The sequence below is a fragment of the Physcomitrium patens genome, chromosome 15, assembly GCF_059467195.1.
Source record: "Physcomitrium patens ecotype Gransden chromosome 15, ASM5946719v1, whole genome shotgun sequence".
Classification (NCBI taxonomy): Eukaryota; Viridiplantae; Streptophyta; class Bryopsida; order Funariales; family Funariaceae; genus Physcomitrium; species Physcomitrium patens.
Genome location: NC_143424.1, coordinates 17175418 through 17202180, shown reverse-complemented (window position 1 = coordinate 17202180; position 26763 = coordinate 17175418). Strand labels below are relative to the sequence as shown.

General features: G+C 40.2%; 1 protein-coding gene across 2 annotated transcripts; it reads left to right on the top strand.

Moving 5' to 3' along the window:
* Positions 1-423: 423 nt before the first annotated feature.
* On the top strand, positions 424-25882 carry LOC112292659 (intermembrane lipid transfer protein VPS13). 2 transcript variants are annotated; one of them, XM_024541371.3, is made up of 50 exons: positions 424-1411; positions 2318-2395; positions 2562-2674; positions 2939-3032; positions 3149-3192; positions 3307-3378; positions 3574-3641; positions 3768-3978; positions 4502-4570; positions 5134-5213; positions 5515-5667; positions 5915-5978; positions 6249-6356; positions 6657-6848; positions 6966-7090; positions 7393-7552; positions 7870-8094; positions 8359-8460; positions 8735-8784; positions 8966-9068; positions 9628-9768; positions 10099-10191; positions 10704-10850; positions 11111-11251; positions 11457-11605; positions 11816-13200; positions 13504-14768; positions 14926-15054; positions 15606-15758; positions 16173-16793; positions 16963-17034; positions 17135-17575; positions 17862-18057; positions 18287-18971; positions 19078-19194; positions 19429-19705; positions 19954-20067; positions 20400-20483; positions 20642-20692; positions 20883-21080; positions 21371-21663; positions 21942-22340; positions 22567-22648; positions 22915-23061; positions 23257-23361; positions 23552-23662; positions 23839-23943; positions 24501-24570; positions 24709-24944; positions 25151-25882. In XM_024541371.3, exons 1-50 carry the CDS (start codon positions 1315-1317, stop codon positions 25535-25537), a joined length of 10602 nt encoding a protein of 3533 aa, XP_024397139.1. In that variant the 5' UTR covers positions 424-1314; the 3' UTR covers positions 25538-25882. The 2 variants fall into 2 exon arrangements, with proteins under 2 accessions (XP_024397139.1, XP_024397138.1); XM_024541370.3 differs by having other exon boundaries at positions 11816-13284.
* Positions 25883-26763: the final 881 nt, after the last annotated feature.

The window sequence follows — 26763 nt, the reverse complement described above, 5'->3', positions numbered from 1 at the left end:
GAAGCTGAAGTCTATACAGCGGAGGAGGAAGAGGAGGCACACAACACAAGCAAGTTGAGAAAGAAGAGCAAAGGCGATGGAGAATTTGGGAGCAGTGGAGGAGCAAGCAGGCAGGTAGGCAGGCGGGGGAATGCGAAGGTGCAGGGAGAGAGGGGTGCGCAGAAGGGTGGAGCAGGAGCAGGAGCAGGACTCTCTCTATCCACAATTATTAATTAATTTTATGAGTTGGAGCTCCATCGTGCACGTGGAGATCTGAGGCGTCAATCAATGCTTTTATGCTCCACACCCCCTGCTTCTGCTTTTTCTTTCCCCTCCATGGCGGGTATGTGGGGCCGCCGAGGTCCATCCGAATGGCAAGCGGGTATCCGACGGACAGGACGGGGCAGAGAACATCATGGAAGGAGAGTGTCGATGAAGAGGAAGCGGAAGAAGAGGAAGCTTGCGGCGAACGTTGAGGAGGCGCTCCACTCTCGCGCGTTCCTCCTCTTCTTTTGCTATCCCACATTCCCGACCGTCATTTCTCATCTCATTTCCAACTCTTTCCTGCTCCCTCGCCACGTCTTCCTTTCCTCTTCCTTTTCCTTTCCCTCATTATTTTAATTTCGATTCTCTCTCTTCTGTTGCCTAATTTTCCCCTTTTGTCTCGTTCGTTCTGAGGTTATCGCAGTCTCGATCGTTGTCATTTCCAATTTTTGTCCGCGACAATCACTGCCTCCTCGGACCAGGGGTACATGAAATTGGTTATATTTTAGGGTTTAGATTTGTGGAGGCTTGAAGGTGAATGACCGTGCATCATTTGCGATCAATCTCAATTCTTTCATGAGAAATTTCGTGGAGGGCAGGGAGAGTTGCGATTGTAGAACTTAGTGTTGTGACCAGTCTGTGTTCTCCAAAACGTGTTGCTAGATGCTGCAAGCTTTTCGTGACGGAAGAGACCAGAAGAAAGATATTATGTTTTTTTCGGGGGTTTTAGAAGGCAGAATTGTCGATAGTTCTGCTGAATTGGAAGTATTTTTTCTGTATGGACCCTAAAGTGAGCAGAGTATCCGGGAGGTCAAGAGGTTGTTGCATTATTTTTAAGGGTGTGAGGAGACAAGGGAAGATCAGGGTAGAGGAGGACGAAGAAGAAGAAAAAGAAGAAGAGGGGGAGAACATTATCCTTCTTCATTTTTACTTTTTAGAATATTGTGTTTAATGGTTTTTGATGAGAAATAACAACTTTAGTGAGGAGAAGTAGAATGTGATGATCGCAACCTAGGTGAGTAGGGAAAGGAAGCAGATGCCATTTAAGGCGGGTCACAAAGACTGCCTGTCATGCTGGGGAGTGTAGTGTACCAGGTGCTGGCTAGCTACCTTGGTTACTATGTTAAAGACATGCAGCGTGAGCAATTTCGGATAGGCCTTTGGAGTGGTAAGCATTTCATCCATTCCCTTTCAGACTCTTACTTGTACACAGCGGGTTTCTAGAAGCTGAGAGGTTTATGCCTTACTATGGCTTGCCGGAAGAGTGCATTTTTTTGTTGATTGTCGATGATGCAAAGTATCGGTATGATTTTGTATAAAATCGTATGGCTGGAAAATCTCTTTGCATCAAGCGAAGATTTGGAGAGCTTGGGTTACAGAATGTAGGCTTCATTTTCGGACTTCAAGTTTCATGGTGATGGAGAGTGGAGGGACGTAGTTTACGTTCTGGAGTCTGCAGCTTATTTTGTTTCTTCAATTTTGGCTCTTGCAGTGTTGGAATCAAATTGCTTTATTTTACAAGATAAATCTTATACTTATTTCGTTTAATTCATTGCAAGTAGGCTTTTATGCTAGCGATGAGACGGAGGTCTTACTCATTATGATAGTGTGTGTGTGTGTTTGTTTGTGTGTTGTATATATGTTTGTTCTGGCGTTGTTATTCGTGCTCCAGTGCAGTTCTGTAATACAGCATTTGAAGCTGAAGGAGGATAATCAATAGATATGATTTAAAGATGAGCCTTGTTTTCTCTTTTTCTGGAGAGAACATGATTAAGTTTGTGCGCGACATGATTAACATGTTGTCATCTTCCCACCTGTCTTCCTTGATTTGCACTTGAACTCAGGCCTAGGCAGTTGTTGAATGGGATGCTGTGTCCGCGTGGTGAGGAAATCGTTGTAGCATTTAAGAATTTCCTGAACGGCGTCGGTCCTAATATCAGAGGTTCTTTGAGTGTTTAGAATAGGTTGTGAGTCAGTATTGATTTCAAATGTTCACTCGTACGGGAGAAAGTAGGAAACGCAAATGCGAAGGAAAGTCATTGGAGTAAAGCTCACCTTTGTGATATGCATGCAGGAGAGGTTCTTCTGGAAAATGTGGATTTGCGACTGGAAGCGTTTGACTCATTACAGCTTCCTTTGAGCATTAAGCAAGGCATGTGAATGGGCTTTACACTCTGAATCAATCCTTTTGCAATCCTCCTTGTTGTTGGTGGGCGAGATTTTATTTGAGAAAAGGCTTCCTGTTGCTTTAATAAAAACATTGTTTGCTTGTGATCTTGGAGTGTCTTACCAACTTCTCTTACTTTTTTGTTTTACAGCTTCAATCGGGAAACTCAGGATTTGCGTTCCATGGAAAAAGTTAGGATGGGAACCTATTCTGATCTCTCTTGAAGATGTTACTATTTGTGCTGGTCCTCAGGATGATGGAGAGGTATGTTTTGAAGGGCTCTACTGTAAATTTACGACATTGGTAAATGTATTTTAGGTTTTCGAATCAAATTCTCTCATAATAACTCCTCACATAATCACCTCTTAGTTACATCACACGTATGTTTCTGTCTCGACAGCCCGTCTTTTCCAGTTTTCCTAGCTTTTTGTGGTTTACGACGACATTAATGTGTTGCTACATCATAAGACATTTGAGTCTTCGTTGGCTTTGGATTCTGATGAAGATCACAGCGTGTTTTGGTTTCAGTGGGACGCAGAAGCATCTGAAAGGAGAGAATTAGCGGCGAAGAAAGCTGCTTTGGCATCTGCTGAAATTGCGAAATTCTCAAAATGTGTTTCTGGTACGATTTTCACCTGATTGGAGTCTGTATCACCGTTGCAGTCTCTTGCCTTGACATGTCAGCTGCATTCGCTCGAGAGGGGATGAGCTGTCTCTAATTTCTTTTTGACATCGCAGAGTCAAAATCAGGACAGTCTTTCTTGTCCAATTTCTTCGGAAAGGTGTGATGTCCTTTCACTCTCTGTTTTTATTTGAGTACTTTCATATTTTTGAATCTTAGGTGTATATAAAGTCCAATATGTACAAATCTAATGCTTGTGGATGTTGCTAAACAGATTGTAGATAACATTCAAGTGGTTGTGAAAAATGTGCACATCCAATACATGGACAAGACAACTGATCCAGAGGTATTAATCTATGATCCAATCATGGTATATACGTTTTCTTGAGCTATCACGTTCTAAGATCCCTTAAAGTCATGATTGAGAATTTCATTGGAGTTAGTTTGTAGTTCCTACTTACCCTAGTTTTGTCGTATGATACGTTTCTAATTATGTGATACAAGTTTCAACTTTGTGTTATGTTGTTATGGGTGGATGCAGGTGACGTTTCTGGTCGGTGTAACATTATCAGCACTAACGGTCAGCACCAGTGATGGATCCTTCTCTGGGTATGTTGCAGAGGCCTGAAAAAATGTCATGTTGTATCCCGATGTCGTACATTTTCATGGCGCAACATAGAAATCTAATTGAAAACTAATAATTCTTCTCTTGTTATCCTGACTGGACATTTTTAGATCTGCGGGAAGTGGGAAAGAAAGGGGTGGTCAAGAGCACAAAGTAGTGGAGGTAAAGCAGCTCGCAATGTATTGGAACCTACGGAGTCATCCCTTGAGTGCCTCTGCGGAAGCGGCCGAAAAACAGATCATTAGTTTTTCAAGAACGAAGGACGATACTCCTGACAAAGTCTACTTATTGCGTCCGACTGATTTGACCTTGAAGCTTCTGGTATACTCTTTGTTTAGTGACACTTTAATTTCGTTCCAATCTTATCACTTTGTTAGGTTTCGAGTTATTCCTGTGTATCCCTTTTTCAAGACAATAGATTTCTGCAAAATCAACCTCATTAAATTCTTGGTGGTATACCTCTAAGCCGTTGGCCTTCGTGGTCATAGTCGTGTCCGCAATTGCGAACTTGCCACGATCTCTTTTTCTATGAATGAAGCTCAAGTAAATTTGAGAATGAACTGGATATCTTCTTGGAACCTTGGAGGCAAAGGATAAGAACTTGGTAAAGGGCAACAAAGGGCAACAGCTATGTTTACTCATTGTTCGACATTGTCCAGGCTTGACTTAATTGCTTAAAATCGTTAAATGAAAAATTCCAATTACACTGAACATCATTTCTTGATTGGGCGGAAACATAGTAATCTAAGGGTGAATGCTAACTACACATCACTTTTTTCATTAACTTGGTTGTATCAGTATCTATGTTGATGATGTATTCTGACTACAAGCATCTATTGGACAGCTGAATAGAAATAACATGGGGGAGGAAGGTGCTGCACAATACGCTGTTGTCATTAACGTTGATGATTTGGTGAGAGCTTTCATTCAGAATCTGAGATTCTGGTTATTTTTGCATGCAACATTCTTAATGTGTTCATCCCTTATGTGTTTGACCCTGGAAAGTTCTTGTCGTAGATAGTATTGTCACCAATGCACGTGCTTTATGCTTTAGTCATCAAAGCTGTTTGAAATGTTAAACTGTCTTGGATCTGGTATTTGAGCATCTTCATTCGTAATTAGATAATATCCTTCTATTGCTGCGCCGTTTCTGAATTATCATGCTATCTTCGTTTGGCTGTAATAGCTCTTATGAAATGATTAATTCTATGCAAAACTATCATTTTACCTCTTTGAATCTAGCAATAATCTCAAGAGTATTCGAGTTTAGGGTAGTTTTTTTTTGGTTAAGAAATAGTTACGATAAACCAAATCTTTTTACTTCTTATTTTTATCATTTACATCCTGTTAAATTTTGTTATTTTCTTAATGTTTATATTTGTTGCTGCGTTCAGTAGCGTTTAACAACTGAGTAACAATTTCTTACTTTTTCTCAGTATTTGAAGCTGGAGTTGGATTTGGTAATTGTGGTTGCAGTCACTCGCTTTGGAAGACCTGCAGCTTCGGGGAATGCTTCTGCTGTTAGATGCGGTCTCAATCGCAAGGGCAAGAGAAAAGTAAGAATGGTGAAACTCTTTCATAGGGCTTTTTGTTTTAGTGGAGATTGTGTTGTTTAGAGGTAATATTCTCAAGTATATTGATAGTTTTGGGGTAGTTCTTGTAAATAGTTCATTCAATTTATGGTCTTTCAATTTGCTAAGTTTTCCATTGCTAAGATTTTGGGTATCGGATGAGTTCAACCGAAACGTTTAGTAGTAAGTTAGAAACGAACTAATACCTTACCAATTTTGAGGGTTAAATACTCAACATAGACAGGTTTTGAAAGATGCATGAGCATGTTTTTTCTTCGATGAACAGGTATGGAAGGTTTCGATCACAAGCAAACGATGGGCAAGGTGGACCTAGTACAGAATGGAAAAAGCATTTATGGCAGTATGCTATTGATGCAGTATTGTCCGATGTTCGTAAAAAACTCTGGCGACGCTCTCTTGGTTACCTTGGCTGGCGGAGGTAAGTTTCTGCGTTACATGTATCCTCTGGATACTAATCCAATTAGTTGTATCCTTAACCTCGACAAAGTGTGATCAGGTCATAGGTTAAAGTAAGTTCAAAACAATATTTAACTTTACAGTTATGCTGAAGAGGCCTACGCTTCTGAAAAGACCTTGGTTTATTAAACTTTTTATCAAATCTGAGATGAGTACTCATGACTTGCAATGTGCATTTGAAGCTGAATATGGTGTATTGATTACCTCAGGGAGTATCGGGAACGGTATGTGGATCTGTACATAGACAAGCTCATGAACTTACAGCGTGGACAGGTTTGTCAAATATCTACTTCTCGTCAGCTTATGAGTTACTTTCAGTAAATTTCATGCATGACTAGTTCATGATCCTGCATTTTGTTTTTTAGTGTGGTGTAGGCGTCTCTCTTGAAACAGATGAATATAAAATATTGATAATCGTCACCTTGTGTGTGTATTTTTACTACTGTATCATTTTTGAGTAAGCAATCAGCAAAACACTTGCTTATTATTAGTGGGTTTCAGGCTGTCTAATGATTGTGTATAAAACATTTTCTACGTTTGTAGCCTTCGGGGGAGGTGGAATCTGCAGAGCTGGAGGAGATTGAGATGCAGTTTGAAATGGATGAAATTTTATTTTTCAGATCATTAGCTGAGAGGAAGATGCCTTTTGAGGTAAACCTTCTCTACAGGAATTGCATGTTTTGATATTGTGTTGAGGTAGGACAAGGTCATTTGTAAGGAATTCCATTCCTTTGCAGGAATCACATATAAATGATGATATACATTATCTTTTTGTTATTCTTTCAGGCAGTCCTGGTAGGTTGAAACGTTTTGCAGTGTAATTTTAGGTCATGTAAGAATAGGTGTCCATGCTTATTATTATTTATTGTTCGCATCATGAAATTTTTGTTAGACCTTATAATCTGTCAATCATTTTTTCGCGCAATTTGTTTCTAAGAAATGTGGCGCCAGGATATCTTTGGAAATGCAGCAATACTTAAGGATGAAAACGGTGATGGAGCAGAAGGACCAACTGCAGAAGACCTCCTTACACCTGAACCTGTGCTTCAGCAAAAGGGTTGGCTAAATTGGCTTTCACTTGGCTTGCTGGGTGCGGCTGATCGTCCTGATGCGGGCCAGACATTTCCTCAGGAAATTATCAAAGTAAGATATTTTGGTCTATTCTGTAAATGAAACAAGTTATGAGTTGTTTCTTAGAATCTACATGGGGAACCTTTGAAGGATTTTTAGGTGCTTATAAGAAAGATTTTTGTGTCACAGGATTTATACGAAGCTGCTGAACTTCATCCAATGCCGGTGCTGGAGAGTGGAGAGTCATCTAAGGGCCATTGTTACCTTGCCATTACGTTGCATGTTGGAGAACTTCTGGGTAGTCTACACAGCTCGTAAGTTGATATTTAAAACTCATCCATTCTTTTTTGTCTATCTCTTGACTGCTGAATTGATATCCTGTCGTTGACAGTAGTTTAACAATTTATTTGATATCAGTACCCTATAACCACTTGTTTGACTATTAACACGGATCTGAATATTTAATTGGATCTTAGGTTCCCCACTCAAATTTCTGAAGTTGAAAATACGAAAATAGTTTTGGTAGTACGGTAGTAGAGTGCAGTCTCTTGTGTCCCAACTTTTTCTTTCAAGGCTGTTCACAAAGTTTACTTTTGTCAACTTCATGATTCCACAGAAAACTGGGTCAAGATATATTGAATATATCAGTTCAAGGCATTGCAGTGACCGCACAGATGTGGACCAAGAAGACAACTATGTCATTGATGCTCCGCACTCTTGAGGCTGTTGATCTATGTACACCCGGCACTCGATTTCCCCGGATTCTGGCTCCTTGGGTATTCTACTGTCTTTTGTGCGACATTTTATTAGTATTTTCTGTAGTTGCGGTTCGTGATTATCAATCTTACTTAATCCATCGACAACGGATGTGAGAAGATATGCATATTTTTTAAAATTTTGGGGTCAATCTCAAATTATCGAACGACAGGAAACTCTATTTGCATCACGTCCTTACTATTTATGATTAGATGTTGGTGATTCAGCAGCCACAAAACTGGATTTTGCTACACTTGCATGGTTTGCGTGGTTAATTTGCATCTCTTTAGATTTATTTGTAGCTGGTATATTTAATCACACATCGGGTTCTTTGCAGGGGAAGCTTACATCTCGCTCTGCTCAACGAAAGCCTCCACAACGTAGTTACGCCGAGGCTCTATCTGGAAGTAGGCTGATGCGTAGTGTTAGCGATGGTAGCGTGTCAACCTTACAAGGGAATTCAACTCCTGATGAAGATGGTTCAGGCGGAGAAAAGTCTGAGCCGCTGCTGCGTGTGGAGTTGGAGTTGCAGTCAAAGAGTGATCGTAACCTTATTGTCTCTGTAGGTCATTTGCACTATGCTTTATGTGCTTACTACGTTCCATCTTTTATGAATATCTGCATAATCAGCCGGATTGCTTCAGTGCATATCGGTTGCGTTTGAACTTCGGATGCACTGTCAACGGGATTAAACCAGAGTATTTTTTTTACATTTGTGTCAGTTGAAATTATCATTGTGACTTAATCTTGACTTGTGCGGTCAGACACCTGTTTTGGCCAGATGCGATTGGCTTCTCCGTCTAATTTATGTTGGATGCTCTATCAGGTGGTACTGCAGCCTGTTGAGTTTGTGTACAGTGCATCACTCATCAACCATGCATCTTCATTTTTCTCTTTTCCAGATTCTCAGCAGATTCTCAATGATCAGGTTTGATTTCAATGAACCTTCTATACTACAGTACTGTTTTTGGATGATGTTTTTGTTTCCTTATGTATTAAATCGGACAGATATACTTATACTATTTCTACAACTATATTTTTGAACAGTGGATGTCCTTGTTCTATTTCTTTGTTGCACATTCTGTTTGACATTCGTGTCAGCTACTATATGGAGGTCAAATACATGGTGTCTGGTTGCATCCAATTGAAATCTTTGCACTGCTGTTTTTATCCTAGAGGCCGATGTATTTTTTGATTTTCAGGTGGATTCCGCTTTGAAGAAATTGGAAGATGTGGCAGTCACAAACTTCAAGTAATGACCTAACCATTCTGTGAATCCTAGGTTCAGTGGCTGGTGGAGAAGGTTAATAGATTTCTCAGCGATTCAGCATTTGAAAAAATTGGTTTACATTTATGTGTGACGTTATTCGCATAACTCATTCTTAAAGAATCAAGTGGATTTAAATTTTCTAACTAAGTTTTTGGGTGCCTAGACACAAGGTAGTTGAGAGGAATCCTTTGCGACTGTCTCTAGACATCAGGAGGCCGAACTTTTTGTTTCCTGAAAACAACCTAACGTCAAATGGGATTCTTATGGTATTTGCATCTTTACTCATGCAATCCTATGTGTTTTTAGCCCTTTACACCATTAGAGATTTAATTATTAATTTGCACGGATATCACTCGACTACTCGTTGCTTTCCCACTTTCTTAGTAGGTCTTTGGTAGATTGCTTTGTTTGCTGCTTCTATTTTCTATTACAGGGAATTCTGGCCTTTTCTAGATGAGATGTTCTCTTAATTGTTTATCTGAGCAGAACTTGTTCTAAGGAGTCAATTAGTTTCCCACTGCATGTGTTGTTTAGCATATTGAAATGCAATCTGCTTAAATGGTTATTTTCTTCAGCTTATGGTGATGAATCATGTTTGACGAACGTGGTAACCTTGGAATGCTTCATAGTTTCCCATTGGATACATTCATCACAAAAGTATAAATCGGGAAATTGTCATACTCTTGAGTTTATGAACATCCAGTGCATCAATCCTGAAATTCCGTCTCTGTAATTGTTACGCGCTTATCTTTTTTTTTGGGTAGAACTTGATAATCTTTTAGAGTCTTATGACTTTCTCCTGCTCGTTAATGGTGGGGATTGTAGATTCTTGCGGTAGACTCAATCACCCTTGCCTCACATGAATTTAATCATGGCTTCAACGACACATTTCCGAAGGGGCTTTCCAGGACTGCCAGTCTTCGTAGACATATTGGAATGAAGCATGGTCTATTTTCCAGTACACAGGTAAGTATTTTTTTCAATCACCACCTGAATATTGCGATTTGTATGAATACTGAACATACAGTTCCTCTGTTCCCAGTAGGTATATTCTCTAGTTCAACCATTTTGATCTTTGGTTTTTGATTTTTGATATATTGTTGTCCAAAGGCTCGTCTTTTGAGCTGTATGATGTTTCCCGCCTTCATCATGTCTGTATTTCTGTCAGCATCGCTTTGCAATCACGATCTTGAATGCCGATCTGCTGGATGCTAGGGACTTACGTTTGAAAAATGTTCAATAAAAATCATAACAATACTAATAGCAACAGCACTAACGATGTTACTAATAATGCAGGGACAGAACGGCCGCAACCAAGATGGTGAAGACTTTCCTCTTGACAAGTTGGGACATTATGAACGGTTTCACCTGAGGTTGACAGGTGCACAGGTAAGACTTTGTGTAAAGCGTCTAGTCATGCATTTTAATCTTTTAATGGTTTATTTGAAATACGACTTACAATTTTTCACATATTTTCTTGCTTTGAAGATTGGTTTTGAGACCAATAATGAAGTTCCGTGCCGGACAAGTATGCGTTGTTGGGTTTTACAAAGATTAAGTAAAACAAGTGAATATGATGGACACTACAGTAATTGATGTGTCACCATCTCGTGGATCGTTTCAATTGGACTATCTACCTGCCTTTTGTAGATCATCTTAATCGTCATTAAACTAGAAACTTTGTGACGCATTCATTTTTCTCATTAGTCTAAATTCAGTGGATCCAGTCGGCATGATGATGACAATAAGCTTGCACCAGAACCAGCTTCTTGCACATATACACATATCTTTTCTTTATTCTTAAAATGGGTACCTCATGGTTATGTAGAATGTCGTATCGTTTTTATTAATTCTGTATTCTGATCCTTACTCCATTTTATGATTCAACTTGCTTATTTCAGATTCTCATTTTTGGAAAATCGGGTGATTGGCACGAAACTTTGAACAGTCAAGAATCAGACATGGAGGTACATTTGGTAAAACGCTTCAATTTACAAGTGGCAATCGACATCTGCATCAAAGAACATCATCTTCTTCCTCACTTGAAGGTAAACAACTTAGAAAGATGACGTTGAGTCGTCTGGTCTCGAATACGCGTTCTTATATAAAATCTATGTTACCTTTGCTATAGTGTCTCTCTCTCTCTCTCTCTTTTTTTTTTTTTTTTTTTTTTTTTTTTTTTTTTTTTTTTTTTTTTTTTTTTTTGTTCTTCTGTGCTGATTCTCATTATTTTTTTTATATTATTTTAAAACTCATCTTGATTCTTTTTTCATTATTTTTTTTTAATTTTTTAATTTTCTTCCAACAGATACACGGTAGCTTGCCATCCTTGCGACTTCATTTTTCCTTGGGAAAATACAGAGCAGTCAATGACCTCTTGGCCAAGCTTCTTGACGGTAGTCAAAATAAGAAAAGTTCTATGGAACCTGGTTCATCTGAAAGGCCTCAGGTAAGCATTTGTGGTGTTTTAGATTGTTTTTCTCAATTTTTTATGGAACAACAAACGTGCTTTTCTGTTACAATTATCTGTAAAGTCATCGCATAGTTGCTCTGTTTTTCTTTTGAAATTGCCTCAGATTATGAGAAAACACCACAATGTAAATGTTTCAAATTTCGACGTGATCTAATAAGGGGATCCTGTACCCTTCCTACAGGTTGCTGGAGGAATGAGTTTGTTCACCTGGGAGATGAATTTAACGTTGAAAATTGTCACTGTGGAGCTTTTCCTGGATAGTGAACGGCATGATGCATTAGTACAGATGGGAAAGACTTTGGTTGGCCAAGGACAAGAAATGTCTATCAAGTGAGTTCTTTGCAGATAAAATGTGAATTTCGAATAGTCTCTTCAGTTGTATCGTACATTTCTAAGTCTCCGAGGGTATGAAATTCGTCTCACTTCCAACGATTTCAATACAATTTGCTTTTGATGACCATTTCTTTCAGAATTGGCAATTGAACAAAACAATCCGCTTTCCTTGAAGCTTTAATTGACACTCTGTCGGTTTTCGAACAGGTTCGCGCAATTGTCATCACATATTGACGCACAGCTACTTATGAAAACTGTGCATGTGGAGGATGCAACTGAGCCTGCAAGTAGTCCTTTCCGATATTTATTATATTGTTCCGAATGTCATCGAGCAACATCCTCTCTTACTCCGGTAGTTGATGTGAACTTTGCTTCGTCAAAAGCTGCGGAAACACCTGAAGTGAAGTACGCGGTCTGTTTGAAATGGGCTATGGGCGGACCAATGGGTGTGCCCAAGATGGGAATTATGGCTGCCTTGCATGGTCTCGAGTTCCATGTCAATCCCAAAGTTTTTCGAGCTCTGCATGCTTTCGCCGTGGCAGCAACAAGCTCCAATGCTTCCTCTGGTAGTTCACGAACATTCTCGAGTATTAGTGATGCATCCTCTCCTAGTAGTCCTCCTGATATCCATTCATCGAGTGAATGTTTTAGGAATGGCCATGAAACTGGACTTTGCTCGGTCTTTTCAGGCCTCCCGATTCGTTCATCAGTTCACAATCAAGTACAAGCTGTCGCTCTTGCTCCTACCCCTCCTAGTCATCCAAAACGTTCAGTTCCATCAAAACCGAATGCTCAAGGTGCAAAAAACTGTGAAACGGAGTGGAGAGACAATCCACTTTTCGTCTTGGAGAAACTTCCCAGTCAACTCCTGCCATTAAGTGACATGTTCCAGAATCAGGTTGCACGCAATGATTCTATGATCATTGATGTACAGCTTGAAAGTTGTGGTATACAGTTTCTGGACAATGGAGGAACTGTTGGCGTTGTGTTGCTTCCTGATGCAACTGTATGTTCTTCAGTACCATGTACAACTGCATCTGGTGAAGTTTCGTGGGAGATAGTGGCCGTTTCTTCAGACCTTCAGGTAAAAGGTACTCATTGGGCCTCGGGTAATATTAAACAGAACCCTGTCGGCAGCATGAGCGTTGGACCAGTAGCAACTTGGGATTTCAGGATTAGAAAGTCTGTGGATGGCAATTTAGATGTGGTCATGCAAATTCACAACGCCCAAGTTGTGCTATTAGCCGATTATTTGGCTGGTATCATTCAATACTTCGACAGTTCGCATTGGACATCTCAGATCAAACCAAATACCAATACTATTGATCAGAGTTCAACTATTCATTGGAAGGTTGAAGTGGAAGATTCTGTACTCTTTTTACCTCGAGAGCAAGGCAAAGAAGATTTTGTTCAAGTTGTGCTTGGGGAGTTTGTTTTCACTGCGGTGGATGATCACAATCCAACCACCTCGTGTTACATTGTCGGGCAGAACGTTTCAGTACGAGTGCATCGGACATATAACGATGGTGATGACAGACTTGACACGGATTTGGGCAATTCAAATGGACAGAGTTTCTTAGAGAGATGGGATGGTGAGCTGCTGATTGAATTATCGCCTAGTAATCTTCCAACTTGTTTGGAGATCCATTCATCTGTCTTGGAGCTGATCTTAGATGGTGAGTCATGGTTGGTATTGTTGGATACACGATTTGATTTTTCAGAACATAAATATCTCATGTATTTCTCAATCTGTGTCATCGCAAGATGTAATATTACAATGATGCCTCCGTCGTATCGATCGTTCAGGAGGTCTTTGCTCCCTTGTCGTTACTCCTGAGTATGCATGTTTTGTGTTACCTTGATAAAATTTTAAAAACTTGTGTAATTTTATTCAGGGGACGTCGTTGAACAGCAGCTTGAAGCTTTCGAATTTATCTCCCAAGGTCTTTCTGCCATTGAAAGGACCTCCAACACCATGGCATTGACGACTACTCAAGGCGGTCTTGCTAGTTGGAATCCAAAGAAACATTTCTATGTCAGCAGTCCAAGTACAAGTAGCACGAACTTAAAATTCTGTGCACATAAGCTTGGCATTACGTTCGCAACACTTGATCCTGTGAAAAAATTACTTTCACCGGTTGCCCTTCTTCAAGTGGATGCTCTTGATGTGAACCTTCTTTTGAACCGAGGTAGGCTGGAAGCTTTAGCCTTGGAAGTGTTCAGCATTGTGTTTCTCCAGCATGCCACTCAGCTAAAGTTGATACAGTGCAAAGGTGGTGAGGAGTTGGCCATTCAGCCAGCACTGAAACTCTTGGTTAATTCAGAAGGGTCAGACTGTGAGGTTCATATCTCGCTTCCTTCCACTCAAATATGGCTCCACTTCGCTGCTTGGAATGAAATTGGTCCTATCCTTGCTGCAAACTTAAATCAAAGCAAGCCTCCGAAGGTATCAGATGATTTCAGTTTGTCGAACCCCTCTGTTGGTTCAGGGAAACCATCGTCAAAGATGGAAATCCTTGTTCTACAAGAAGACCTTGATTACTCTTCTTCATATCGAAACCAACATCCGCCGAATGCAAAAGCATCTGTTACCTCTTCAAGTTCTGACGTTCTTATGAGCAAAAGCCAACATTGCAAGAATGCTGCTGTTCTTGTCAAAGTAGGTACATTTAAGCTAAGTTTACTGGTGTTAGATTCTTCAAGCAATGCACTTAAGTCTGAACTCCTTGTTGGGGACGAGCATACGTTTTCGCCACAGAGAACTCTTCCAGGGAAGCTATTGTCATGCACCCTTGTACTGCGTGTGGACGAGTTTCGATTTAATGAGGATGGAACTTGGACATTAGCAGCTGGTATTACTGAGGGAGAAGGTAATGTTGTAGAGACGTTTCAGGACCAAGATCCCTTTCAGGAACTGTGCTTTCAAACGACGGAGATATCTGTATTTGTGGATGGTAGTTTCCAGCTGTCACCTATTGTGAGATTTGAAATCAAAGTTAATGCAGAGTGCATTAACTTGTTCTGCTCCTACCCAATTCTGCGTTTCTTTCACGGTTTCACGTTTGAGGAGTTGGAGTCTAGACCTTCCTCAAGTTTGGATGTCGAAGTCAAGGCTGAAATATGCTTACAGCATGCTTCGATTTTGCTCAGTGACGGTCGTGTAAGTTTTGAGTACTTTTTTTGCAGTTTAGTTTGAAATATGTAGTATGCAATGTTTTAGGTCATGCCTTCATTAATTGCTAATGCTGTATCACATCGTAGATATACACTATGATATACTGAATTTCTGAGTTTGTGATTTGGAATGTGTCATGCAGTGGGGTTGCAATGCACCTATCATGGAGCTTTTGCTGGGAAAGATCACTGCCGAAGCAAGCTCCTGTGCTCAAAAGCTGGAGATCTGGGTGTCTTCTGATTTAGAAGCCAGTTATCACAATTTGCATAAGGTAGATCATTTTGCCATATACTTTAAAATTATCAGGAATTATGCCTGCCATCTCATTACTCATTTCTGATTTTCGATAAAATTCTCACCACTTTCTTATGGTTAAAAGAATTTGTCGCAGCATGATTCTTTAGTATTCGTTGTACTGTGTAGATTGTAATCATTTAATAATAGGTGTCAATGGCTGCATTAGTTGAGTGCTTGATTAGTGTTGTTTTTCTCTTATAGCGTACGAGTTATCAATTTCATAAATCATTTGTGAGTTGAATTTCTTGTTCGTAATCAGGGCTTGAGTGCTGCATAGTGCAAAGTGTTTTGATTATTCTGTGAACAATGCCTGCAGTCTTTTATAGATAAGAGACTTTCTGCAATCGCAGTCCGATTCTTAAATTACCCTAGTTGATATGGGATGTATTCTTAATCTAAGATTCACTTCACAATGACAGAACTGTAGAATCTATTATCCATTTTCCATTGTGGATTTGAAGGAACACTATGTTACACTTGAGAGTTATAATATACATCTACCTCAGTCGAAGCTTTCTTATTCAGGTTTTATGGGAGCCATTGGTAGAGCCCTGGAGCGTCAGCTCGGTTTTGACGGTACAAAATGCGACCGGTGCGCCTACCATTCAGGATCGCACAACGGTCAAAGTTTCTTCGTCAGAAAAACTTAACATCAACATAACTGAGTCTCTAGTGCAGGTAACTATTGAAATACAAATGTTTGTTTTGCTCGTTTACTTGCGTTTCCAGGCTTGGCAGAGCGTTGAGGGCCTAAATTTGAAGTGCATTGGTCGGACATTTGTCGAAAAGTTGCACCACTTTGGTTGCAGGAACTGCATTAGAAACATCTATTTAGTCAAGCGTGTATTATATAAATATATATTTTTTGTTATGAGCCTGAACTTTAAGATGGTTCATTACCCTGGCTCTAATGAACCACTTAAATTTTTGGGCCTCTGAATGTGCATTTCATCTCTTGAATGGAGGATACTATTATCCCAACACGTTTGCACGATTTTCGCACATTTAGGGGTTTTCTGCTGATGCTGTTAAACTTCGAAAAGGGCGTCAGCAAGTGGAGTTCTAAGACCTCTTTTGAACTCTCCGTTGCAGGCTGTTTCTCGTGCAGCTGAGATGGCCCATGACGCGTGGTCAGATGACTCCTTGGCCAGAGATACAAGGCTAGGTAATTCAAGTCTGTATGCTCCGTATTGGCTACAAAATGATACAGGAGTGGCAATTACATATTGGCTTCTGGGATCTCGCAATAATCGGAATGAAATGGATAACCCTGACGGTGGATGGAGTAGCGGAAGTGGTACCGTTCTCGAACCTGGAAAATCTGTACCGCTGTATCAACAAGGCAGCATTGAAGAAATCTTAAGCAGAAGAAGGAATAGTGGGTTTCTCAGGAGGGCAGAGCCTGCGAAAATGTTTGAAGTTTTGCTGCAGCATCGTATGATTTGTGTGCAGATGGAGGGCACGTCCCGTCCCTCACCACCGTTATCAATCGACCTTGTGGGATCTCGGTCTTTCGAAGCATCTTTTTCGGAGAATGAATTTCGGGATGGTTACAATTCTAATGTAAATAGTAATACGGGAAATCTTCCAAGACAAAGTTCATTTCAGAAACTTGAAGTAGATAACCGTGACAAGAGTGATGTGTTTCGCACTCCCGTTGTTTTTGAGGTTACTATTCAGCGTTACAGCAAGTTGGTTCGCCTCTGCTCTACAGTAAGTCATCATGCATTTTGGACTAATTTGCTGTCGAGTCTTGAGAGGGGTAGTTCTCTTGTGAACTAAGGGGCTAAGTATTATGTCAGCAACATATATGATCTATTTTGTTAGAAAACAAAAATACTTCTCGTTGGAAAAGCTAACGTTAAGTGGCTTCTTGTGGCAGGTAGCAGTGGTTAACATGATAACTGTACCTCTTGAAATTCGATTTGACATACCCTTTACGCTGTCGCCTAAGGTCGGAATCAAACTAACTTTTTGTGTTTTATTGTGTATTGTTCCTTTTGGTTGGCTTAATCTCTGTACTCTTAAAATCTTTCGGCTTGGTGTGCATCCAGGTGATGGAGCCAGTACCACCAGGTCAAGTGTTGCCTCTTCCTGTACACTTAGCTCAGACTGGAAAGATACGTTGGCGACCGCTGGGAAACAGTTTCGTATGGAGTGAAGTGCTGTCTTTGAGGCACTTGCTTCAATCAGCAGAATCTCCGCAAGGAATTCACCGCTCCGTCCTTTGTTACCCAAACAGCCGCACTGGTCGTCCATTCCGATGTTGTCTTTCTGTTAATCATTCCCATATTGATGCCGTGGATGGCAGCTTTGGAGAGCTAACACAAGACCCGTTGGAGGTTGGAAAAGCTTCAATGAGAAGACCAAAAGTGTTCAAGCTTTGGGACATATCGTTACAGGCTCCACTTGTGGTTAAGAATTGCCTTCCATTTCCTGTTGCGGTTACCATTGGCAGTGGGTCGGGTACCGTAGTTAGCGACACAGCGTCTGAGGCATGTTTCCCTACACCTCTTTCATTTCTTCCCTTGTCCTCGTTAGAGTGTCTGTTGGATCGTCGTGTTTTAGGTTATATTACAAGAATACCATCAACAGAAGTGTATTTGTGTTCCAATTGTCTATGATAAAGTATTGAAGTGGATGCCAGAAGCCATCAGATTAGACATCTTTGAAAGTGAACTTCCAATCTCGGTTGGTGAAGAATGGACTAGTTGACATCTACTGAAGTTTTTCAATTATTTAAGTACTGCTTTTGAGACTTTACAGCTGTGGGATATGCAGGGAAACTCCAAATTTGTGTATGATGTAGACACAGTGCGCAATTTGAATATCAGTTTTCAAGTACGTGGATTTGTAACAAGTAATTCAATAGTCATTCAAGCGGCACAATCAATTGCAGAATCTAGTAGGCGGTCAGACAAGGAGGGTCGCATCAGGGTATATGAGAATGTGAATTTCTTCCCCGAAATCATGTCTGGTAAGCTTCTCAGTTTTCGAGTTTACCAACTTAATTTCCCTTTTTGAGTTTGAATTGTTGATGCAGAAACAGTGTGTACCTACCTCATACTGTCTACATAATCGAAATGTCCTTTGTGGTAGCAAGGCGTCAATCAATGTGTGCACTCGTGGGTTGCGTGGTAGTGAAGATCAGAATGTTTTTTTAATAACGTTGAGCTGCTAATTAATATATCAAGTCTTCCGTGCAGATCCTGTAGTTGCAACAGAGGTGGGATTTATTATCAATACCATAACCGGCATTCGTGAAATCTGCATTAGTGTGCCCTTCTGGCTCTACAACTGCAGTGGTTTCGATTTAGCAGTGATAGACGGTGATGATGTATTTTTTGGGCGTCAAAAATATCTTGTAAAAATGTTGACAGAGGATATTGTTAAGGAGCAGCAGAAGCCAGATTTACGACGAGGACTTGCTAACTTACAGACTTGTGAAGATCAAGTCGAAGAAATATGCCTCGGATGGTTCCCTAAGCGTGCTGTACGAAAATTTTCACAGCGTCCCTCAAATTATTCTTTACATACTTCATCAAACAATGCATTACCCTCTGCAGAGTCTAAAGAATTGATGTTATCAGATAATGTCAACTTGGTTGATAAATGGGGATTACTAGTTCCTCAGATGTATTCCCCAGTCAAAGGGACAGAATCCAGTGAACACAGGTTAAAAGTAAGAGTTGTACGTTCTGTAAGTATGGAAACCCGCAGTACAATGGAGCAATCATGGTCTCGACCGTTCTCTGTGGATATTCCCGATGGCACCACTACAGTCAAAGTTCCTCATCCTGAGAATCAGGGTGCATATGTGTTCTCTGTAATTTGTAATCCTTTACTTGGATTCGGTGCTGGCAGAACGAAAACCGTAACCTTTAGACCAAGGTAAAATTTATCACAGGATGGCATATTCACTCAATTCCACATCTCTTTAATCTGCAAATTTCTGTTAAAGGTTAGAGAACATTCACTTTTTTGTTCACATTTGCAGGTTTCTTCTAGCAAATTCGTGCAAAAGGGATCTTTGTGTGAAGCAGCATGGAACTGATGCTTTCGAGCGGCTCCCTGTTGGTCAACACTGCCATCTGCATTGGACCGACGTGACCAGGTATGTTACCTTATGCGATCTTCTTGAGCATTATGTATTGCCATGGGGGTTTGAGCTATTTGATACAAGAGTAACATAGAGACGTTTGGACTGGAGTATGATGGCTCTCAAGGTCCTAATATGCTCAACGCACCTCCTGACGAGTACCTTATTTTATTAGACTAATCGCCCTATTCTCTTGAATCGTTTTTGGAGCAATCTCTTTCTTGTTTTGACACTGCTACCCGTTTGCAGGCCCTTGTTAGTTTCAGTGCGCTTCAGCGACCATGGGTGGGACTGGTCGGGTGGATTCTCCCCAGAACAGTTAGGTGATACACAGGTTAAAGTGCGGAATCATACATCGGGTGCTACTCAGATGCTTAGGGTGGAAGTCAGCAACATGACTTCATCCGACACGAGCTCGATTAGGGGTGTTGGATCAGGGAGTGGTAGTTTAGGTACCTGCCTGATTTCACTCTCAGACGATGAAACGGGATTTTTGCCTTACCGCATTGACAACTTTTCAATGGAGGTGATTTTACTATCTTTTGGTCTTGCAATTAACTGATTGTGAGTAGATTTCTGACTGCACTATCTAAACACTCTTATTCACCCCTCAATCCGCACCATGACCTTGCAGCTAGCTAAGTGCTACCAAGTCTAGTGGCTAGGTAATTGGCTCAAGGTTTGTCAACTATTGGCGCTTTCTCTATTGATACTCTTTGAGGGTAGCTTCATAATTCTTTTTCTGATGGGTTGTTTTGGGTTTTATTGGTGAAGAGAATTCGCTTTCACCAGCAGAAGTGCGAAAGAATGGAGAACATGTTGCACCCATATAGCTCGTTCTGCTATGCATGGGATGAGCCTTGCGACCCCCACCGCCTTGTCCTTGAGGTAAGTCAAAGGACGCATAGTGCTCATAAGTTCTAGTTTTCTCTGCTTTTCTCTTTTTATAGCCAGCTAGGTTAGGTCAAGTACCACCTAATTCTCGCGCTTCTAGTTCATGACTCTCGATAGAAAATATGACTTTCCTGCAATAAGCTTTGCAGTTATTGGCTCTATTACTTGATATTGAATATTAGACTCTTTATTTTGATACAAGCAAATTTTGTATTAGACTCGAAGAACTGCACATGACCTGGAATGTTCACAACTGACTTATCAATCATTTATCATCCTCTTCGTGCTCATGCTTTGTTACTACTGTCATGACTTCTCTCAATAAGATTCCTGGTGGAGGGCTTTTGGGAGTCTATGGACTTGACGAGGTGAAAGAATATCCTCCAGTTACACTGCCTTCTACTTCACAGGTATGGTTCATGACAATAACAAAAGTATAGCAAGTTTGGATTTTTTACTCTCTATTAAATGCATTTCTTAACCTCAGGAATTATATTTAGAAATTGTAAAAGTGTATGGTCAAGAATTGACAATGGAGTTGAATCACATGAATCCGAGTGAACTGCAGAAACCAGGGCGAACATTCACAGTCTCAGTCCGAGCAGAGGGACCGATTAGGGTAAAGTACCTATTATCATTTGTGGTTCTTGTTCGTTATCTTTCACTTGTTTTACCTTGTGTGAGTAAGATTTGAAACAGTCCGAAGGTGTCATTAGTAAGTTCAAAAACTATATCAAGTTCTCATGTTTTCATGTTCAATGCACAATGATCCACATTTGAGATAAATATTCTTTCCATTGCTGGTGCAGGTTCTAAGCATAGTTGACACAGCGTTGCACCTGATGAAAAGCCCCTCTGGAAGTAGCAGCATTTTCACATCAAATCAACCCTTTGCAGGACTTATTGGCCCCATTTTGGAATCCACTGTCACAGGCACAGAACCTGTGAAGGAGCTCATTCTTGACTTCTCCTACATAGGAGTATCTCTCATAGACTCAATTCCTCAGGTATTTGATTTGTTACGACGTCAAATTAGGCCAACTGCAATGCATGACGCACTGAGCGAAGTGAATGATTTACTAGTCAAAATGATGACATGCTTCTAGCCAGTACCTACTAATAATATGGTCCAAGTTCAAGGGATATTTTATGGACCATTCATTGCTCGATGGGTTCATCCGGTTGAGTTGTTTTCAGTTATTGTATTATCCCCATGGTTTACACTTAATAGGCTCTGGTCAGCATGCTTTTACGTTAAGAGTACGGATCATAAGACAGTGAGATAATCTGAATGCAGGAAGTTATTTTTGCGTGTGCAAAAGGATTGAGTTTGCAGCTAATACAAGGTCAACATCAGCAGCAGTTGAAGCTGGAAGTATGTGTGATTCAAATCGACAATCAGCTCCCTTTTTCTGTTTATCCAGTCCTGCTATCAAGCACTTACCCACAGGCAAAGCTTGGTGACGTTGTGAATAATGCTCAGGCTGGAGAGGAATTGAAGCCTTTAGAAGGCCCTTCCTTGACCTTACTGGTTGCAAAATGGCGTCAACCTGCAGGAGCCGTAGACTGCTTCCAGTGTATTAGCCTGCGGTCAGTTCATACGTATCCTTCCACTAACTGATTAGTTATGACTTTTCTTTTTTCGATCACTAATCGTGGTTCTTCTGCCTTGAGATATGGGTAACATGCTTTTGTGTATGGTGTGTTTTCTGGCACTGTTTTGGAGGAGGGTTCGCTTTTTAATAATCCTCCCATAATGATCAAAGTACTTCAGCATAGTATTTCAGATTAGTCATTTTACCGTAGCTCTTGTACCGAATCGTAGTTCACTGCTGGAGAGGTATAGTGACAGTGCTTCTCATTTTCAGGCTTGTGCCCATGCGATTGGAGGTGGAAGAACAGGTTGTCTCAAGCTTGCTCAGCTTTGTGGACAAAGCAATAGAAAGTTTTTCAGGTATTAAAATGGACAAGGCAGGTTCGTCAAAGCTGCCAGCGTGGTCGTTACTACGCTGGAATCGTTTCAATGGTCAAGAGCAGTTTACTGGTCGACCGTGGAGATTTGAGGTCGTCCAGGTTCCAACAAATCAAAATAAGGTTGTGAAGTTTAGTAAGGTGGTAAAACAGTTGGAGGAATATCGATGCTGGGCTGCGACTGTGGCAGTGGAGCCAATAGGAGGACCTCTCCAAAAGCTGCCGTTACTTGCTAAGGAAAAAACCAAGGTCTATATAGAAATCCTTCATATCAGCCCCATTGAGCTGACTGTGAGGTTTGTCGTACACCTAACCATCCTGAATTTTATTAACATAAGTAACTCATCTATGTTTTTGCTTTGTTTTCAAAGCTTCGAGTTGTTGAAATTAGGGTTGTTTTGACTCGTTAGTTTGGTCCAATTAAGTGTCATCTATACAGCATTGGTTTCGTTCTTTTAGCCTTTTCATTTATTGCAATATGATCTGAGTATTGTGGGTTTCCTATTGTGGGTGATCTCTTAGTTTCTCAAGCACACCATGGTTGTCAAATAATTCTGGAGCGGCAACCAAGTCACTACTGTGGATGACTGGCATGATGCTTCAGGTTCTTCCTCAAGTGCTTTCGACTTCATGATTTGTATACTATGCATATCTCGATTCCATGAAGAACCCAGTCATCTATAATGGATAATAAGTCGAGTGGCTTTTTTATTTGTCTGACATGATATTTCATCCAATTCTAGTACCCTACTAAGGTGACTCTTAGGTGCTGAGTGACAAAAGCATCAGTTCAATACTTTGGCTCGCATTATTTTCTTCTGTCTTTGATATACAAATAGCTAACTATGCTCATCTGTTCACTCTGCACAGCATCATGTGATGGCAATTGCAGATGCAGAAGATGCTGTTATGAATCTGCGGCAGTTGACGTTGGCACACCCTTTAGCAAGTTGGGATGCAATTCGTGGGATGATCACTCGACATTATACTCGACAGTTTCTGCAAGAAATTTATAAGGTAGTTGATCGGATTCGCAAGCCGATCTGAAGCACCTGAGCCAGGATATGATGATCATTATACAGTTTAGAAATTTTTGCTAAGATTTACATATGTAAATATTCCTTAGACAGAAAATTCCTTAATAAACTGCATAATACAATATATATTTATTTTGTATGTTCAACAGGGAAGTCCCGTGGTATTCCTGTGCAGGTGGTTGGATCTGCTGACGTTTTGGGGAATCCAATACATTTTGTTCGCACTCTTGGTTCGGGGATGTGGGATTTTGTATCTACACCGGCAAAAAGTCTAAAGCAGGTATTCACTCACTCTTTTCTTGCTTAAAATGTTATTGCTTATGGATTGTAAGTTTCAAATTGGGATCGTAGACACGCCCGGCTTCCATTCTTACTTCAGATTTCTTTATTGAAATATCCTAATCCTAAATTGTTCCATAGCTCGGTCGCTCTGGTTACTGAATCTTGTTTTCCTGTCCTTGTGGTTACAGAGTCCTAGGGAGCTAGCTATGGGGCTTGTTCAAGGGACACACAGCCTGTTTAGCAACACAGTGTTCGCATTCAGCAATGCCGCTACTCGTATGAGCAAAGTTGCTCGCAAGGTATATTCTGCATGGGAATATGTTGGGTAACCTTGCAGCATATTACCTGATCCTTATGTTAAACATGATTGTAGCTATGAGCACTGAGTTCAGCTTGGCTTCTTGAAATAAGTTCTGGATTGATACTCTTCATAATTTCCATACATAGCGATGAAATTAACAACTGCATTCTTCAGACTGTCACAGCTTTTGCTTTCGACAAAGATTACGTTGATAAAATGGAACGACGCCAACATTCACACGAATGGGAAGACCTTAGTGTTGTGAATGAGTTTTTGGAGGTGCGTATGAGCATGATTCTATATACAGTGTGAACCGTCGGCTTCTCTAAATTTACATTTCGGTATTTAGTGATTTGACACGCCACTAGCATCAGTTTTGAATACGGAGTCTGAATTTGAAAATCCATTTAGATAGAAACCATTTAAAATATCATTCACTTGAAACTAGAGTAAGAGGATGGGCATTGAACAATAACTAAGCTCTGAATTTAGAATTTTACAATAAATAAGGTAACGTAGTTATGTTTCTACACTTAAGCCGCATGAAGTTGGCCGGATCTGGTGGTTGGTGGTTGGTGGCAGTTTGGATAAACTTAGGTTGATGACTGTCCATCTCTTTTACCTGCCCACAGCCTGAAGTGACTTCAGCGAGGTTTTTTTAGTCGTTGGCAAATGCTTCAAGAACAAGTCAACGATTGTGGCATCTGGACCAAGTGTTTCCGATGAAATAAAACAAATTGGACATGGTCTGTCGATTATGCGTATTAGCTCAGAAAGAATGAACCCTCATATACTCTTATTTATTTTGACAAGCTGTAATTGGTTTTCGGTAGCAGGGTTTGACAGGGCTGCTCCAATCCCCTGTTAGAGGTGCTGAAAGAGCTGGCCTTCCTGGAATGCTATCAGGTGTTTGTTTCTACTCTCTAAATCTGCGGAGATGTCCATGTTTCGTCTTGTTTTTAACCATTTTAAGCTTTCCAAGTTATCTTTTATTTCTTCTTTCTAACGGTAGAACTCACTGTAATACCTTCATTGATCACACAGGAGCTGCTGTGGGAGCATTGGGAGTGGTGGCAAGGCCAGTTGCGAGTATTCTTGAGGTGGCTAGTAAGACCGGTCAAAGCATTGTCAACCGAAGTAGCCCAAAGCAGTGGCGGGCGACACGCATACGTCTCCCAAGGCACTTGCGGGAGGATTGCCCTTTGCTCCCGTACTCCTGGGAGAGTGCAGTGGGTAGAGCAGTGCTATTGGAGACAGATGGTGGTTGTTTTCGGAATGAGGTATGTTCCTTGTTCACACCAATCTTTTAATGCCAGTGATGATCGGCAACATGAAATATACTAACAATTCTGAGAAAATTGAAAATATCCGATAGTCTTGTTTCTTTTTGTCGTGTGTGTCGGTATTGACAACTGTGTCTTTTTAACAGTATCGCCACATTTATTTGGTTTCTCAATCGAATCTAAATGCTCCATTGTTCAAACAGGTTCTTGTGTTATGTTTGCCTCTAGCCCAAGGCGAGGAGTTTGTGTTGTTAACGCAAGCACGTTTACTAAGAGTGAGCAGTATCAAGGTGGATTATTTATCCGGCTTCAAGTGGCACATGGAGTTAGTAGCAGCTGTGGAAGATATACTGCGCGTGGATCACGTGGAAAACCGTGTGAATATTCTGCTGGGCCCAGCCAGGCGAGAGTTTGTTAGGACTCAACATTACTCAGGACTGGGCCATAAGGTCATGTCCCTCCCAGTACATGAGACTTTGGAGTTTGTCGACCAAAGTGCTGTAGAGCAGTTTCTTGGTGTTTTACACTTCCTTCAAGATCGTTTGCAGCAGAGCCGGTCCACAATCCTGATATCAACGCAAACGTTGTGATTAGTTTACTGCGGCTAGGATGCAGGCAACAAATTTCTATATCCTTGTTGCATGGAGTGAACATGTTCACGGTATCTTCTGATCGCGGTTCCTTACGTATCACCATTAAGTTCGTCAACAGTGTAGTGTAGTAGTCAGGTAATTATCGTACTCTTGGGTTCAAGAGTGACCACCTTGTAGGTATTTTTTTCGATATACAATTGTGGGTGATCACCTTCAGGGTGTCACTTAAAGTTTTGATCATGTCCCTCTAGAGGTTCACCATTCATGCTACCAATGGGTTATTGCACATGCGGATGCTTTACTTTTCTATTTTTAAGGTATGTAGGATTAACTTTACTGTCACACATTGTCGTCTTGGTGTAAAATTTGATAAATAATGTCTTTTTTACTTTATGGAAGAATAGTTTATTTTTACTATTTTCCAAATTTATGTTGTATTAGCTATATATATATATATATAAATGACTTTATAGTCTTATAATGTTTTATAAAACTACTTGAACTTAGGCCATTGTCATGGAAAATATTCAAAAAATTAGTTAATTGTGTTTAAGAAATTGCTTGTAAAGCTTAACCATAAGAAAGCAAAAATTAGTTCACTTTGTAAGTATTGTTGTATTAGCAAGTGTTGTTCCATCTAGTGGAACTTATTTCTTTGACCTTGATTTTGCTTTTGGCTCTTTTTTGTAACCACTATTAGAGAACTTGCTACATATATCACCTAGATTGGAAACTTGGTTCATGCATCCAAAGTTCTCTTACATCAACAAATCAATAAACATCAAATTGTTTTATAAGAAATATTTTTCTAAGACATGTTGAGTACATCCTAAAATTTAGTACATATATGTGAAATTAGTTGATCAAGTACTAATATGTAAAGTTAATTGAAGTTAATTAATTTGGCTTGAAATTGGCATATTTTTCTTTGAATAGAAACTTTTTGTATTTCCATTTTTTGTTTCTCTTCTCTCTTTTGTATCAGTGACATACACATGTAAACAAATAATTACTTATATGATTTAGATAATAATAGATAAAAGTAGGTCAATTCCGTAATATCTTTTATAATAGCTTTCTAGAAGCTTCATAGACACTACTTTGACTTTATAGGTGTCTTTAATTGACTTTTTAGGTTACCAACGTGGTTAACAAGTTGGCCATGTGCCACACATATTGATAGCTTGAAGAACAAACTAACTATGTGGCCCACACGTAGAAAA